Below are 18,096 nucleotides of genomic sequence, written 5' to 3'. Positions count from 1 at the left end.
ACTTTTTCTGCTATTATTATAATGCTATTGTTTTTTTTTATTATTATGTATGAATGTATTTTTTGTCTGTGTATATGTGTATATATTTTTATTTTTCTCATCTCTCTGTATTTTTTTGACCATTGTGGTGCATTAGGGATTCCTGTAATGCCACAATGGTCCAAATTTAAACTTAAAATAAAATCAATAAAAATATATATTATGCAATCAGGATCCGTTGTCTTGGAAATCAGCCTCGATAATTTAGACCAAAGTATTTACCTAATATGGTAAATGGATTATTTGTCACATTGCGATCGACCAAAAGACAATTTTTACCATGCAAATCGCGAATACGGAATATTTGGCACCCGAGTTTTCGTTAGTATGATAGTTATTGTTAGTATGATGGACTTTTCGGCTGCCAGATGTTCCGTTATACAGATTTTAGTGACTTTTAGGCGAGCGCTTTGTGACCAATAATCACCGAACCCCTAATAAATATATAAAACATTTTATAAAACTCGAACAAATTCCATATTCCGAAGCATTAGTTAACCCTCCCTCACCGAAGTGGGGTATGCAAGTGCCCCATATTTTACGTTTTTCATAATAACTATGTGGTTTTCAAAGCTATGTATACACCCTATATTTCTTGTATTCCTAGAATGTACTACAAGAAATTTCTTTTAATAGATTTTGTATAATTTAGAAAAGGGGTAAATCGTAAAAAAATACATTTATACATATCGACGTTCCGAAATATGATTTAAAGGTGGTAGCGATAAGTTATGTTTTTGACTGTTCGTTTGCATATTCTTGTTGATCGTTGAATCAATGCGAGAGAAAGAAACAGCTATATTTTCGTGAGCTGTTGTTTTCGTCGCTTTTGGCGCGTGGCTATTGAGTCATGCAGTCGCCTGTTAGCCTTACCTATGTGCGTTTGCGTGTTGATGCCTGTCGTTATTTTTTAATACAAAAATAGTCATAAACAATACTATAGGACTAAAATTTTTTTATGCTGATGTATAAAATGATTAATAAGATATATATTGAATCCATTTGTATTGAGAAAAGCTGTATTTTCATTAAAAAATACTAGGTTCGATCTCGACGCCCCGTCCTTCAACGGTTGAACAAATTTATTTTAATATTGAAAACAAATTAATTAATATGAATTTGAATATCAATATAAGAGGCATTAACATAACGTAAGAATGAATTTTATTTTCAATTCAAAATAATCATTTAAATAAGCGGAATTTTCTGACGGTTCTCGGACAGGTTGGGAAAAATTCTATTCAGAAAATTTCGTATGAGACTCTTTCACTTCTTCCGAGCCTCGAAATTGCATACTAAATTGAAAACTGTGTATAATTTGAATAATGAATAAACAGAAATTCATACATACATACATATATCTAGAAGATACATACATAGCAAGGCTCAATATTCCCGAGACTTATGATATTATATAAGTGCATAGTATAAGCATTTGTGTATATTGTGTATTGTTTGAGCACGTGAGTCTGTTTGAATAGAATGCGATGTAGAAGCATCCCTTGGCGCATGTGTGAATTATGGTTCTGTGGATGTAATCATCATCCCCTTTCACTCCACACGGCCACCCCCTTTAGCGGCAAAGCAACGAGTTTTTAATTAATCCGCGCACACCATTGTTTGTCTCTCATTGTCAAAAGGAAGCGGTCGTGAAATTTGTAATCTCACCTCTGAAATTTCGAAATGTGAATAATCAGGAACGACTATAAAGGACCGCTGGGACAGACGCATAATAATACATACATACATACATATACACATACATAGGTACATAGATGTATGCTTGCGAAATGTGTTCATGCAAATCAATAAACCATAAAGGTATACAATTTCAGGTGCAGATATTCAGCTTTTGTTTCAACAGCATAAGAAAACTTAAATAGTGCCCATTATTTACTGATTTTGATTTTGATTTTTAAATGCGTTTTATTATTACTAAATTATGTTCACAATACATCTTATATCTGTTTTAATAGCTACTAATCAACTGATCATTTTCTATTTTACGATTTTAATTTAATTTTGTTAGTAATCATAGTATTATATTATTCAAATGTTAATGTACAGCAAAATAGGAAAAACAGAGCTCAAAAACCTATTTACAATTCTTATAAATGCTCATAATATATCTAATACATAATATTAATTAAAGACTCTCTAAAGTCGACGATCTAAAGCAGATTGTGTTGAGGTAATCTATTTACTGATTTACGATTTACTGATTTCAGTTGGAGGGTTGACTTAAACCTTCTTGAAATCATGTATCATCAATGAATGTATCATCTTATATTACAAAGTGAAATGAGGTAAGTGTATTAGATTTTACATTAGAGAATTAACTGTAACAAGTTCTTAATAACACATTTAAGTTTTAGATGATTGTATAAAATGTTTTAAATTTGCTAAAGACTTAATAATAAATAATGACTGTCGAAATAATTTAAACTGTTTTTTTAAATGATTTTATTGTTCATGCAATATGTTCACAAAACATTTTGGGTTTACTCTATGTAATAGCTATTGATACAGTGATCATTATCTATTTTAAACATTATTTTTGTTGTTAGTATTTATTGTACTTATTTTAATGTTAGTGGTCATATACAGCTCGATAAAAAAAAACTCAATACATGTTTGCAAATAATACTTATTTATAATATTTATTCTATGAAATGGATTAATTTATCATATAAAGAACAGTTTTTTGTGAAATTACAAAAAAAACAACCGTTTTTGCTTCAATACCGATCAGATATTCACATGTAAAAATGTACTAATGCTCTGATATAAAAATGACGTCAAACACTATGAAAATATTAATAATTGGGTTATTGTTAAGTTTTCTATGTTTTTCTTATCATGCTTATATTTTTCCTTATAAAATAGTTTTAAAACAACCGTATTTTTCCCCAAGACTTGATAACTCAGGTTTAAACATAAAATTGTATCAAATTTCTTTAAAAATATCTTAAAACATTCAATTTCCAACTGAAAATTATTCAACTAAATGTTCGGAATACTATGGAAAAATTATCTAAATTTAAAGAGCAACGTGTCTTATTTAAAGCGGCAAGTATTACAACTAAAGTTAAGGTTTACAAAGTGAATAGTATCTAATTTTAAGTGCTAAATAGTCGAATTAATGTTCCATGTAGGTACTTAGTGAATAGTATAAAGTTAAATTATATGTATATAAGAATATTATAATATTATATATTATATAAGAATATTCAATTATAGATATATAAGAATACCATAAGGTTTAATTATATATTCGCCTAAATAAAGCGTATTTATTTAAAGCTTTTACATTTTACGTACATAAGTATAAAAGATCCAACATTCAACATCAATGTATCATTTTTTAATTTTTGATATTAAATTTGATAATACCACTATTAAAACATGATTTTGTATAGATTTGTATTACTTGATATTTTTACTTTATTTGCTACCATTATAATGCTTTAATTTTTTTTATTTTCTTTTATGATTATTAATTTTCGTTTGTGGATATGTATATATTTTTATTTTTCTCGGCTCTCTGTATTTTTTCTACCATTGTGGCGCATTAGGGATTCTTGTAATGCCACAATGGTCCAAAATAGGGTTGCCAACACGTCTCTTTTTAAGAGAACAAGTTCTCTTTTTTAACACGATTATTTTGTTCTCTATCTTTTTTATATTATACCCATAATGTCCTCTTTTTCAATTTCGACAATAATTTCACGCAGTCCGTACTATATTTTCTCACAAGATATGACGTGAGTGGAGAGGTTTTTGCAATACCTGGCCAAAATGCCAATGTAGAAAGAATATTTTCAATGATCAGGGACAGCGGACTAAAAAAAGAAATAAGTTGAAAATTTCCACTGTCCGGGGTATTTTAAGCGTTGTATATTATTAAAAAAATATTTCATGCTTAGAATTTTATTAAGAAATACAAAAAAAATAAGAAACTTTTGCACCAAATTGTCAGTGTCGATAAATATAGCAACAGAGATGATGAAATTGAGAGAGAGAGAGAGAATGAAGATGATTAAATTCAACAATTCATTTTGAAACGCACTTTACATGTTCCTAACTACATATGTATGTTCAAGCCATTATGAAAGTGGAATAAATCATATAATATTTCGTTCGAGATAATTGGACTTTTCTGTAAATTTGTTTTAAAAATTATTTTGATACTACATAAAAATATATGTATACATTATGATTCTTAGACTTATAGATATAATCTTTCCTGTACTGGTGGAACTTTACGATTACCATATAAAATAATAGTATTTTTGGTAACCGGCACAATTGTGAAGAAAATTGTAAAAAAAATAAACATTTTTTGTTCAATGTTCTCTTTTTTTTTGTCCATGACATTTGGCAATCCTACATTAGATAGCTCAAGATTAAATCGGGTTGGAATTTTATTTATATATTGTACATATGTATATACATCTGTAAAAAATATTCCAAATGTTTGAGATGACAAAAAGTACTCGTTGGGACTTTTTTAATTTGAGCGTTTTTATATTGTACAAAGACGATTCATGACAACTTTGTCCGTTACGTGAAACACAAAGTTAATTAAATACATTTATATCGAAAAATATTCACTAAATTTTGTTAGAGTTTGCTTTTGTCAAAAAATACTAATTAATACTAATCCATTAAGCAAATCTACATGATAGACAAGCAAATACATCGCTATATTTGAAAATATTCGAAATGTTTGAGATGACAAAAAGTATGTATCTCTACATTATGATTCTTAGCCTTATAGTTATAATCTTTCCTGTACTGGTGGAACTTTACGATTACCTTATATTTTTGGTACACAAAATGACTCATTTCACTTTAATGATAACCGACACAATTGTGAAGAAAATTTTAGAAAAATAAACATTTTTTGTTCAATGTTCTCTTTTTTTGTCCATGATACTTGGCAACCCTACACTCCAAATTTAACTTAAATAAATAAAATTTTAGTTAACTTGAACTTAACGAATATCTTAACTATGTAACTATTAACTATGTAAACTGTAAACTACATGATCCTGTTTGTACTGTAATCAACTCTTCTTCTGAAATTAAATATCTCGGTGTTATCATTGATCAAAACATGAAATGGACAAGCCATATTACAGAGCTAGTAAAGAGAATAAGGAAATGTATATATATATTTGTTAGGTTAAGAAATATTTTAAATGTGAAAATAATAAAAAATGTGTATTATGCCCTTGTCCACTCTCTGCTTATCTATGGAATTATAGGTTGGGAAGGATCCTACAAAAGCAATCTAAATTCAGTAAAAGTTTCGCAAAAAATTATTATAAAAGTAATACTAATAATAATAAAAAACTCTACTTTCTCGACAAAATCGCTTTTTAAACTATTTCCAGTACCAAATATCGATGACATATTTAAGCAAGCTTCCATTATAAAAATGTGTAAAGAAAAAAATAACAAAGAATATCAAGAATTTTATAAACTAATGAGAAATGGAAACCAATTTATCACACCAAATTTTAAAACAACACAAGTGCAAAACCATTATATTTTCCAAGCCATAAATAACTATAATAATCTCCCTTCTAAATTGCGCTGTTTTTATATAAAAAATATTATAATAGATTTTAAGAATTTATAATAGAATCGTAGCTCCCTTATCAGGCACAAGAGCTACTCTTATCTGATAAGGAATACATGTCCAACTTTGAAATAAACATTATATCCTGTAAATATATGTATATGAATAAATAAAAAAAAAAAAAAATCTTAATTAAGCTTTTTATCGTTTCAATACGATTTTGTGCATTGTCCAAGGACTGTTTATCCTATACATTACGCACCTTAGTATTGCTAAGTATTCATTTGGGATTAATTATATTAGAAATAAATATATATGTATGTACATTAAATAAATGCTTGCAATATGTTTATATGCGATTATTCTAAAAAGATTGAGAAAATTCACGTCGAATTGAAAATTATTTGCACCACCTTCTCTCCCCCGCTTTAGATGGGATTATCATAATAACCCTATGGAATTTTGGATTGAATCTTTGTTATGAATACTGTTTTTCTATTGGTCGAAGCTTCCCCCCTCCTCTGATTCGCTGACCAATAGCGGCAGCCGTAGGCGTGGCCAACGAGAGTATAATGGAGGGGAGCAATTCGGGAACGCCAGTCTTCTCCTGAAGGAAAGCTGAGCGGGCAAATATCCACATAGACCGGATACTAAACATTTAAAATTTTAGAACGCGCTTTTTTCCTGTGAAAAAATTGTGAATTTTCCGAAATTAATTTATAAGAATTTTTAAAAATGGCCGGACCTTTTCTGTCGCCTTTGCCCGGTGAACTCTTGACGGAATATATGTTTGGTAGAAGACGACAGAGAAGAAACAGGACCACGTTTACTCCTCAGCAGTTGCATGAGCTTGAAGCACTTTTTCACAAAACGCACTATCCTGACGTTTTTCTCAGAGAAGAAGTCGCACTGAGGATCAGTTTATCTGAAGCTAGAGTTCAAGTAATTTTTTTCATGTACTATTTCTTATTTTAAGCAGTGTCATTTGTCGTTTCTTTCTTGATTGTGGTTTTCATTTGATAAAAAAAATCTTTAATAATAATTTCATTCGATTTAAAAGGTTTGGTTTCAAAATCGACGTGCTAAGTGGCGAAAGCAAGCACGTCTTCAGCTGCTTCAAGATGCTTGGAGGATGCGTTGCTTGGGTCTGACATCGCCTCCTATGCTCATGGGTAGGTTTTTTTAAATGATTTAGGCAAATTTCCATTTATGTAGTTATTTTATATCTAGCCGTTATATTTTAAAGTCCACTTTTCTTTGTATCGAGAAATATTTCGCAAAACATTAAGAATAATGTTTTGCGTTTAATAATATTTAAAAATACTGGTGGCCTGTTATCGTTTCTTCTTTTCTGAAATTCTGTGTATCGAATTAAAAGAAATGATTACAATTTGTGAATTAAGTCAAACAGAAATAGTGTTTTAGGAACTGAAAATTGGACTTTCAAATATAACGGCTCATATATACGTACATATGTAGATGTTTTTTTTTGTGGCTTATTTAAAATATTTAATCTGTCAGATTAGTATAAAATAATTTATACCTAATACAAACTATAATCAAGTAAATTAAAAATAGTAAACCATTTTCCGGAATTTTCTTTTTGTTCAATCGGAATTCCAATTAGAATCAATTACAAAATTTTTCCTGGAGTTATATGCATTCATTACATTGACGATAAAATTTACTAAAAATTATTTTATTATATTTTATGATCAAATAATTTTTTAAATAACCAGCAGAGTATACTAGTTAGGTTAGCATACATATAATGCTTTGAATAAAGTGGTCACCGGTCAAATCCCACTGGTGTCTGCTGGCCAGACCATGGTTTGTGACTCCAGGTTGATCGTTTCCTATCAGAGGTTGCCAATTTATCTGATTTTCATTGAAACATTTACAAAAAATTGGTATTTTCTCGCAAAATCTCGAGTTTTCAGCAATCTCGAATTTCACTGAATTCTATAAAATGCTACAAATTTACAAATTTTACCATAGATGTCTCTGTGGGTGTTAATTTATATATATATATATATATATATATATATATATATATATATATATATATATATATATATATATATTTACTATATTTCGCTGAACTGTTTAAAGATGCTGCAAATTGACAAATTTGACCATAGATGTCTGTGTGGATGTCTGTACTGATATGTATTTACGTTTTATAATACCTATCAAATGTACAATGTTTCTGGCCAGGAAGGCATATTGGGGTTACCTGTTAGGCCTTCCTGGTATAAATAAAAAATAAAAAATTAAATATATGAAAATGCATTTTGCTCGTTTAATTTTTATACGAATTTAAGTGAAAAACGAGTGCACTTAGGTACTTTAAAATTTTCGCAGTTATTATTACATAACGTACACAATTTTGACCATTTTTATGCGCATGCTATAATTATTTTTTTATAATAACTTAAACACTTATTTAACATTAATACAAATCAACAGTACATATGTATTATATAAACATTTAACAAGCTGCTATTTTCAAATAGTATAGTACATTTTCATACTAATTATTCATACAACTTGCTTTCAAAATCAACCAAAGCTATTGTCTATATGTACATAGTTATACTTTTTATTATTTGTTTTTACAATGAATTTGTACATTCATAGGTCGTCCTCCTCACATAGGATCACCGGAAACCATGTCAGCATCTCCTGAAAAGCACACATCCGAAGACTTGTCCACTTCTTCATCCATCAGTCCAGGCTCTCCGTCCATCTCCAGGGAGAGTTTCCACCACATGTCTCCTCCACACATGACCACTTCCGGTCAAAAGAATTACGAAGATAAAACTGTTGGCAGCCAGACGAGACCGGAAATACAAACCGGAAGTCTGTCGAATTTTTCACTGAGCGGCATCTTAGCGAAACCCAACACTTCCGACTCGTGTACGACTCCCACAGATTTGAGCATGATGGTGTCCAAAGGTTATCCCTGTCCTTCGAGCGATTATCAAAATCACAGAAGCCAGGATAATTCAGAGGACGATAGCGATACGGAGATCGATCTGACATCGCACAATGTCAAAGACGACATTAGACAGAGTGTAAATCATCATTACATGAACGGAAATAATGGGGAAGTTGGACCGGTACTCAACGAAATGGTACCCAACGATCTCAGTATGCATTGCGGTAAAAATAATTTGCATTAAGTTAAAGATTTTTCTATCAATATTAATAAAATTCGCAGATTTTTAGCAAAAACCTACCTAGTCTTCGTTCATAAAGTAATAAGTAGCTAAATGTGATAATTCAGCATATATTCTTTAAAGTCAATGAATATACTTAAAGTATAAGTATTTCCACTTAAATCATATAATCAGTGTGTAAAAATTAGTACTTCTAATTATCAAAGTGTGTTTAATATAATATTATTATATCATAGAACTATCAGTGCAATGATTGGTGTATTTTAATAAGACGATTAATATATGTATGTGATCTACTTGCGAATACCTGTATAATTTATCTATGACTTGGTCAGTATTTTAATATACGTAGGCAACAGTATAAATAGTGAATGGACAGTATAAACAAACGAAAAGTCAAACGAACAGTATTTTTATTTAATTAGTACTTATATAAAATTTTTTGTATTTTATTTAAACGAGACCTTAGATCAGAATAAAAAAAATATACTGACTATATAATTTTCACCAACACCGACTGTTTTCCTAAAATAATACTGATAAAATTCTGATAATTTTAATAGAAGTCTTGAAATGCAGGTACGAATTATTCCGCAAAATATTAAAAATTAAAATTACTATTTCAATTTTTAGTAGACCAAAGAGAAATTTTAGTGTTTATTGTGTAAATATTGTAATTTTCTTTAGCAATAAATTATTAAATTAGTCACATTCTTATTATTTATAAAACTTTAAAGATTCAACCTTCTTTTTTTTCATTTCAAAATAAGTTTTTATATAATATTTAAAATAAAGTTATAGTGGAATTTTCATCAAAATCTCCAACTTGATTTGTTTGAAAAAGTTTGAAGAACTGCCAAAAGATGTCACTTTTATATTTATTTATATTTTTGATGAATTACAACAGGTGTAATATTTTGATCATTTCAGCCGTCAAAGTTGTTACGTGCGATCATAAAAATAATTTCAATCGATAAAATTTCAATTTTAATGGCGATTTCATCACAAATTACCTTCTATCAAAACAAATTTGCAAGCATTCAATACAACAAGTACAATCACAGGTGCAAGCACAATCCAAAGTCGTAATTGCCTCTAGATTAAAATGTGGGTCGATTTAAATAGAATTCATAGAAAACGTCGCCTATTGAATTCATGTTGACTTCCTGGGTCAAATCCACAAAGGCCAACCATGCCGAGAGTGGGCTAAGCTATCAGATGCATATTTTATTATTTATATATGTATATACATTTGAATGCCCATATACATTCATACAATGTCTGCATTTTATTATTTTCGTACGCACAGAATATAATCGAATTCCTTAAAGTCAGACAGACTACACCAGGTCTGGTCTAGTCTGGTCGAAGGGTCGAAAACCTCGTAGTTTATCACGTGGCCATCAGGAGAAACCCACACGTGGGACGATGCAACAGGATGCAATTGTTAAATTGCGGTACAAAGCGGTTTTCTTCAAATCTTGATCGAACACACCCAACCTAAGGACATCGTTTCAGGAAGTATTCACCTCGTTTATTTTATATTTAATATTAAACTCATGATCGTTCTTTACCAAACTTAACAAATAACCTACGAATATATTGAGAAATGCTTAAAAAAAACTTAACAAATAACCTACGAATATATTGTAGTATCGTTCATAAATAATGAACGGTTTCATTAAAAGAATTTGTTTTTTAAGAATCATTTCACTGTGGCGGTAAAAAACTTCACGAGGCGAATTTTAGTGCTTTAAAATTATAATGATGGAGAATATACTACGTTAATACCATTTCTATTTCTATTATTTAATTTTTACATATGTAGATATGGGTCTACGTGACGAGACAGAATGTTAAATTACAGAAAACACAAATATCGGAAGGCAAAGATCGAAAATCGAAAGATCAAAAAAAAAATAGTGCATGGTAAACGGTACATACTCACGTACATACTCACTTAATTTGCGCGAGCAGGATAAAACAGGAACAAGAGGAACAGGCTTTTCCTCCCGTATTAATGTGAGCGCGCAGAATACGGGATGAAAAGCATGTTCCTCTTGTTCCTGTTGTATCCTGCTCGCGAAAATTAAGTGAGTATGTACCGTTTACCATGCACCATTTTTTTTTTTTGATCTTTTGATTTTCGATCTTTGCCTTCCGATATTTGCGTTTTCTGTAATTTAACATTCTGTCTCGTCACGGAGACCGGTAGATATATACCGGGAAGGTTTGACAGGAAGACCCCAATGCGGCTTCCTGGACAATTAATTACAAACAATGCAGCATTTTTTATCACATAAATCACTGTATTTCGAGAGGCTGAAGAACCCGAAATTAACAATTAATTAATTCATTAATTACAGAATTAATCCATTGAGACATCTATAGATTTAGATTTTGTACATAATAAATACAGAAGATTTGTGATAACAGGAAAGGATTTTTTTGCCAATTTGAGGAATCGTTTCAACAATGATTTGATAAAATTGGCAAACTCTGATAAGAAACGATCGATTTGGAGTCGCAAATACCCCCAAATCTTACCAGTAGTATGGCGGATCTAACCCACTGATCACTTGTTGCTAAACATACACGCTACCATTAAGCCATACTGCTGGCTTTATTATATATTATATAATCTTTATCCAATATTATATCACTTTATGTCTAGTTATGCACTGTCCTATTTTAGTTTTTATTATTTTCTTTTTAATTTGTTTGTCTCTATGCCATTTTATGTAATTTGTAAAAATCTATAATTGGGCTCAGATGTTATTTTGTTACAATTATTCTTTATTTTTTTGCATTTCTACATCTGTTGTCTAAACTAAATGTAAACCAGTTGACTATCATCGGGTGTTGAAGGTAAATAGCAGATACTTTAAAATTAGTGTTTTATATTACGTCCTCCATTTGATTTGTTACAAAAAATAAAACATAACGAGTAATAATGCAAACCCTCAGGAGCTTCAAGATTGACTACTTTCGTCATTTGAAATAAAATAAGTTTATATATTAAATTAAGTGTCGTTTAATTCAAGTTACTTTTTTTTAAACGTTTGCCTAAAATAACGAATATCTTAAGTTTTTAAATAAATACCTTTTAAAAATTTAAAAACACTATCTATCAGTAAGAGATGTGATACTAACGAACGTAAGAAATTGGAAATACTCAAAATTTCAATTCTTTTTGATACGAAGTATGCACTAGTTTGAGAACTCCAGGGTTTAAGGTACGATATAATATTTTACCTATGATACATGGTATGAATGTGACTGTCTCCTCCTACTCTTCTAGATACAGATAAAGTTTCACATCCTTTCGAATTGCAATTCATTTGATTCATGGTACATGTAATCTGAAAATGAAGAAAATATCTAGGAGCAAGTTTCAAAACCACTTTTTGTATACATATGCTATTTTTTTACTTTATTAATTTTAAGAAACCGTTTTTGTGACATCATCTATTAATATATTATTTGATAAATTCGTTCGATTAAAAAAAAATTGCACAGTTTTTATCGCTTCACAAACTAGACTTTTTTTTTTCATTGAACATTGAAATTGAAATATTATATGAAAATCTACCATTTTTTTAACTCATTTTGAATGGTACAAATTTCACTGTTGGCATCGAAATTTCTGCTTTACTTCGGTCTTAAATAAGAGGGCTCAATTTAATCCCCAACTAATTTTAATGTCGTTGAAATTCTTACACGCTATTTAAGATAATGAAGTTCCCAAGCTATTCAAGATAATCAAAAGATGATTTTTAGGCGATTTCTCAAACAATGTCAGTTGTTTTTCATGGTGTATTTTTTAATAACAAATAAAAGCGATGTTCATAAATAAAATATTGTGCAGAAACAACATTTGTCTTTATTTTCTTATTTGGAAACTATTGAGCATAAAAGCGATTAGTCTCGACCAAACAAGGTTAATGTCATTTGAAGTGCTTGAGCAGCCTAAAAGTTTGACATGTAAACCTCAATGTTGTCATTTGAAGACGATTTGAGCCCACTTCAAAGTTGACCGACGTCTAGTGGTTTCAAAAAGGTCGTTGACGTTCAATGTCTGCCAATTTTGAGTTACGACTTTGGCTTTTAAGCGCGCCTCTGTCCTCGGAGACCCAGGAATAGGAAAGAATTACACAATTTATAATTCGTGTCAGGTCATGGTCAAGAAGAACCGGTTATGGTGAACATCCACTAATACCACGTTACACTTTTTTGATATAAAATAGTACACTCTTGAACACACAACCGTTCAACTGCAATATCCCAGTGTTTGCATCGAGCAAACTACATAAGTGGGACTAAGCTTGACCTGCATACTGATTATATATGTAGATGTTGATCGATTAGGGAAATTCACCCGAAAGTAGAAAGTAAAACACATCAATTGGCCTTTGAAAGCAACGATGACTTCACCTCGAAGACTTGCATATTATAATTCGATTGAAACGAATTCGGCCAAAAAGTAAACATCGTCTATGTGGGGCAAGAGAATTGATTTAAAATGCATTCGTGGAAATATCGAGAGCTTATTCCAACTGACTTTCTCGAATGATTCTAGCCGTATAATGCGGTTAAATTATGCACATAACGTGCATTATTGGTTGTATTTACAATTTGAAATGAGATATAATTTAAACCATATGAACAGAGTTGGAGCGAACGAGGTCGATAGATTTACGAGCTTTCGATCGAAAGTTAATTCGACGGGTTATTTTTGAATGGCTTTTGAAGATAACTTGCGTCACAGACATTCTTCTAATTTTGCACATCCATTAAAATCAATCGACTTCTATCTACATATGTATGTGTTCCAAAGAATCTTTCTTCTGTAATTATTGCAATATGTACTTTGACTGTTCTTTTAGAATTTGTAGAATTATCCCTAGTCAGATTAACCAGTGCTTCTCATCGATGTAAGTTAATGTTTGGATGATGACGGATTATGCAATTCAAAGTTCAAAACAGTGGATTTACATTAAATTGATCTTGGCTTCTTAATGTGAAATTAAATTAATTTGCGTTTAAAATTCAAATCCTTCCTAAAAATATCAGCCTATAAATATTTGTCTACAGGAAAACATCAACAACATTACGACTTTAAATACGAGTATATATAATTCTGAATTTTAGCCAAAACTAAATATATTTTGCCACCTCGCTTTATACGACGATCATCGGCTGATGTCTTTGAAATTAATTTCCATTGTTATGGATCTACCATATCATCATTAAAATTCTTATATATGTACATATACTGTCGATACTGTTGATTGACTTTACTGTAAATATAATCGAAAACTCAGCTCCGTAACTCCAAAATGGATACCTCTGCGGAAGATGACGTAATTATGTACATATATGCAAGTTTAATAAAATGCTATGCTTGGAATTATATTATATTATTTTTGGGTACCTAATTATAGTTTAACTAATTAATTTTGTTAACTATGTTATATTATAGTTGTCAGTTTTAGTTTAAAACTGTTAATTGTGAAATAATTCATTACCAATTTGCTATTTAATAATAAATAAAAAAATATATAGATACATAAATAAATAAATAAATATAATTTTCATATCCACATGTATAATGTTTTTTATAAAAAAACTAGCTGAACCCCCATGCGTTGCAATGCCGCAATAACGCATGAAATTCCCGTTCCCGTTCCCATTTGTCGGAAAAACGCAAGCGGCGAACACATTTGAAATTATTTAATTGTTTGTTTATTTTACCCTAACAACGCAGGTGGCGACGCGAAAACATTTCAATTTATTACGTTGCAATGCCACTCATTCCCGTTTTTCCCGTTTCCGTTCCCGTTTTTGGACGATTTTTTTACAGAAACCATCGCGGGCATACACACAATAGCTCCTGTAAGTTTCATCGCAATCGGCTGAATGGTATAGGAACGCATACGTGACAGACAAACTGATAGACAAACCTACAAACAATAAACAAATAATGGTTTTAGTGTACATCCAGATATACAATATACATATGTATATTATGCGGTTTTTTCTCATAAACTTAACCTTTTACTTTTACGTAATGAAACTAGATCCAACACTAATTTTGAAATAAGCAGCTTCAGAATATCCACTGTAAAATAATTACTGAAAGTTAGTCCCATTTGACAAAATTATGCATATTCACATTAATGTACTCGAATGAGTAGCTGTATATGTACATATACTCCAAAGATAAGTATACATATGTCGTGAGTAAGTCATTATTAGAGGCCGGATAACCAAGGTGCCGTTTATTGTTCAAATGTTGTAAATGCATTGTTAAAGGTTTGCCGAACCCTTTTTATAAAGCATTTACAACAATGGAACAATAAGCCAACAACAAAGGCCTCTAGTCATTATACGAATAATATAATACTATGATTACTAACCAAATAAAATAAAATTGTAAAATAGAAAATGATCAGTAGATCAATAGCTATTAAAATAGATATATGATGTATTGTGAACATAATTCCGTAATAATAAAAAGCATTTAAAAATCAAATAAAATTGATACCCAAAATTCCATCACAATTTCACCAATTTTTACTTTTGTTCGTTTGTTTGTTTGTGATAACGATTATATTGTTACGAACGCCGCGGATTAAGCGAATATAATCCCAGAGACTATGTGACCGTTCAAAGGCTATCTGTTAACGGATTAACTAAGTGCTTGCACTTAGACCAACGGATATCTGTTAACGGATTAACTAAGTGCTTGCACTTACTTCCAGGATTATTTATTTTTTTTATTTATTTATTTTTATTTTATTTCATACCAGGAAGGCATTACAGGTAAACCCCAATGCGCCTTCCTGGCCAAATTACAAACAATACAGCATTTTTTTTATTATATACATAAGTCGCTAAATTACGAGACACTGACTTAAACTCGACAATTAACGAGACATCTATGAATTGTACATACATTTTTATTGTAATATTTACATTAATCATACTCAAATAGTGGTGACATAGTGGGTAGGAAGGATTTTTAGCCAATTTTTAATCGGGAATCGTTTCAACAATGAAATCAGAGAAAATTGGCAAACTCTGATAGGAAACGATCAACCAGGAGTCACAAATCCTGGTCTGACCAGCAGCATTACAGATATACTCAGAAAAATTCTTTTCAATCGAGGTCAGCTCAAGGGATCGAACTCGGCGCCTCTCAGTGTTAAGCAGAAGCTTAACGACCGAGCCACGCTGCTGGCTTTATATCTGGACTCTTAGTGCATTTAGGCTAAACAATGACCGTTATTAGTCCTTTCTCAGAATCGGTACGGGGAGACCCAATGTCGTGGAAATACATATCCGAATACGTGACTATACAACAGGTAAACAGATTAGACGTCCTGAGAGTACGTAGGCGATATCAGGTCAGTCTGGACTGAGCACTGCCATTGCATGTCAGTCCAGACTGACTTAATCATCAATAAATGCTGTGAAATCGACTTTGGCCTTTTACTTGGATCCTCCCCCCACCCCTACGCAACAATATTCATAATGAAACATACGATACGATATGAAAGCCGGAAAAAAATGTTTCACCCTGAACGAGTCATGAACCCGTGAGCCCCATACTGATGTATCGACATCGATCGATAACGGTGTATCCCATATTTGAAGAGTTCGCTCATAGCCAGAGATCGGTGGACTAGTTTACCCACAAAAAATGGTTCACTATTGTCAATTACTATATACAATTTCTCAACCTTTTTTTTGGTCTCTTGCTTTGTAGGACAATAGTAATTGACAATGGTGAACCATTTTTTGTGGGCAAAAAAACTGTACGGCCTCATACTGTATATTGCGCTAAAGTGCTCAATCTATTTAGTGGATTGTGTATTGATAAACCGCAGAAAGTGCAGTTTTCCACAGAGGTATTCAATTCATTAGCAATTTGCTATTTAATCGAATATGTAATTTCGAAAGAGACTTTGTATGTATGTACTTCGAAAGAGAATTTCGTAAACAAGACAAAATTTCTATGATGATTTCTATGTCGATTTTTTTTTCGATTCAAATAAATTTAATAAAAAAAAAATAATAATATTTGATATCAGATTCGCCATGTTTATGCTGTTTATATTACAAATACTGAGCGAAGCCGGATAAAACAACTAGTATATTATATTATAGAGAATTTTCTATGAGAAAATTCATGAAATTTGGTCCAATAGCCTTTTGTCTAAATTGAGCTCAATGGGAAACGTATTTGAATTGATAAAAGAGATTCAGCAAAAATATTGAAACACAATTAGTGTTTAAAAATATGTGAATAATTTAATCTACGCTATAACGGAAAACGAAACATGTCGGGTGGCCACAGAAGTAGATTGAATATATCAACTAGACCATGGATGAGGATCGTTTGATTATTTTATGAAACGAATTTTATGGACCAAATTATTTTTCAGCCGTCTATTATCTATGTATCAACTTGTCCGCCGATCTCTGCTCATAGTCATAACTAGACTACGGATAGAGAGCGTGCTTTTTCCAGGAATCGGGGCGATTTGTCTCTATTTACAAAGCTAGAGTGCAAAAAAAAAAGGTTCGGCGAACCTTTAACAAAGCATTTACAACAATTGAACAATAAACGGCGCGCTTTGGGCCCGGAGTCTACTCATAACACTCATAGGATGGTAATTTATAACACAACTAGCTAAACCCGGCATTCGTTTCAATGCCACAATAACGCGTGCAATTCCCGTTCCCGTTCCACAGACATTCAATTTTATATATACATAGGTATAGATATATTTCTTGATGTGGGCCATCCACTGTGTGTTTGTGGTACAGCCCTGAATGGTAAGTACTAAAGAGCGGACCCAGAGCGCGCTGTTCATTGTTAACATGTTGTAAATGCACTGTTAAAGGTTTGCCGAACCTTTTTTACAAAGCATTTACAATAATGGAACAATAGACGGCGCGCTTCCGGTCCTACCTCTAAGTACATTCGAATGCGAGGTAGGCGTGGCGCGATTATTGTCACAATCGCGGCGTGATGCGTTGAAGGGGGGTAGCTTTACTTTCACCTCGGTAAAATCGTAATTACGAATATTATTATTAAGAGGTTTTTTCCCGTTTTTTTTTTCACATTAATCTTCCCGGAAATGCATACAACAAATGCTGAAACCGGCATGCTTTGCAATGCCACAATAACGCATGCAATTGCCGTTCCCGTTCCCATTTGTCGGAAAAACGCAGGCAGCGAACACGTTGGTCGAGACGCGAAAACATTTGAAACTATAG

The 18,096-nt window shown here is 31.3% G+C and overlaps 1 protein-coding gene across 1 annotated transcript; it reads left to right on the top strand.

Moving 5' to 3' along the window:
• Positions 1 to 2,267: 2,267 nt before the first annotated feature.
• Positions 2,268 to 9,514, top strand: LOC143910632 (uncharacterized). The gene is made up of 3 exons (XM_077429193.1): positions 2,268 to 2,345; positions 6,687 to 6,798; positions 8,267 to 9,514. The coding sequence occupies exons 2-3, from the start codon at positions 6,759 to 6,761 to the stop codon at positions 8,809 to 8,811; spliced, it is 585 nt and encodes a 194-aa protein (XP_077285319.1). The 5' UTR covers positions 2,268 to 2,345; positions 6,687 to 6,758; the 3' UTR covers positions 8,812 to 9,514.
• The last annotated feature ends 8,582 nt before the right edge of the window (positions 9,515 to 18,096 follow it).

The sequence above is a fragment of the Arctopsyche grandis genome, chromosome 4 (assembly GCF_051622035.1).
Source record: "Arctopsyche grandis isolate Sample6627 chromosome 4, ASM5162203v2, whole genome shotgun sequence".
NCBI lineage: Eukaryota > Metazoa > Arthropoda > Insecta > Trichoptera > Hydropsychidae > Arctopsyche > Arctopsyche grandis.
The sequence above is the reverse complement of the archived record's forward strand: the minus strand, read 5'-3'. Positions and strand labels throughout refer to the sequence as shown.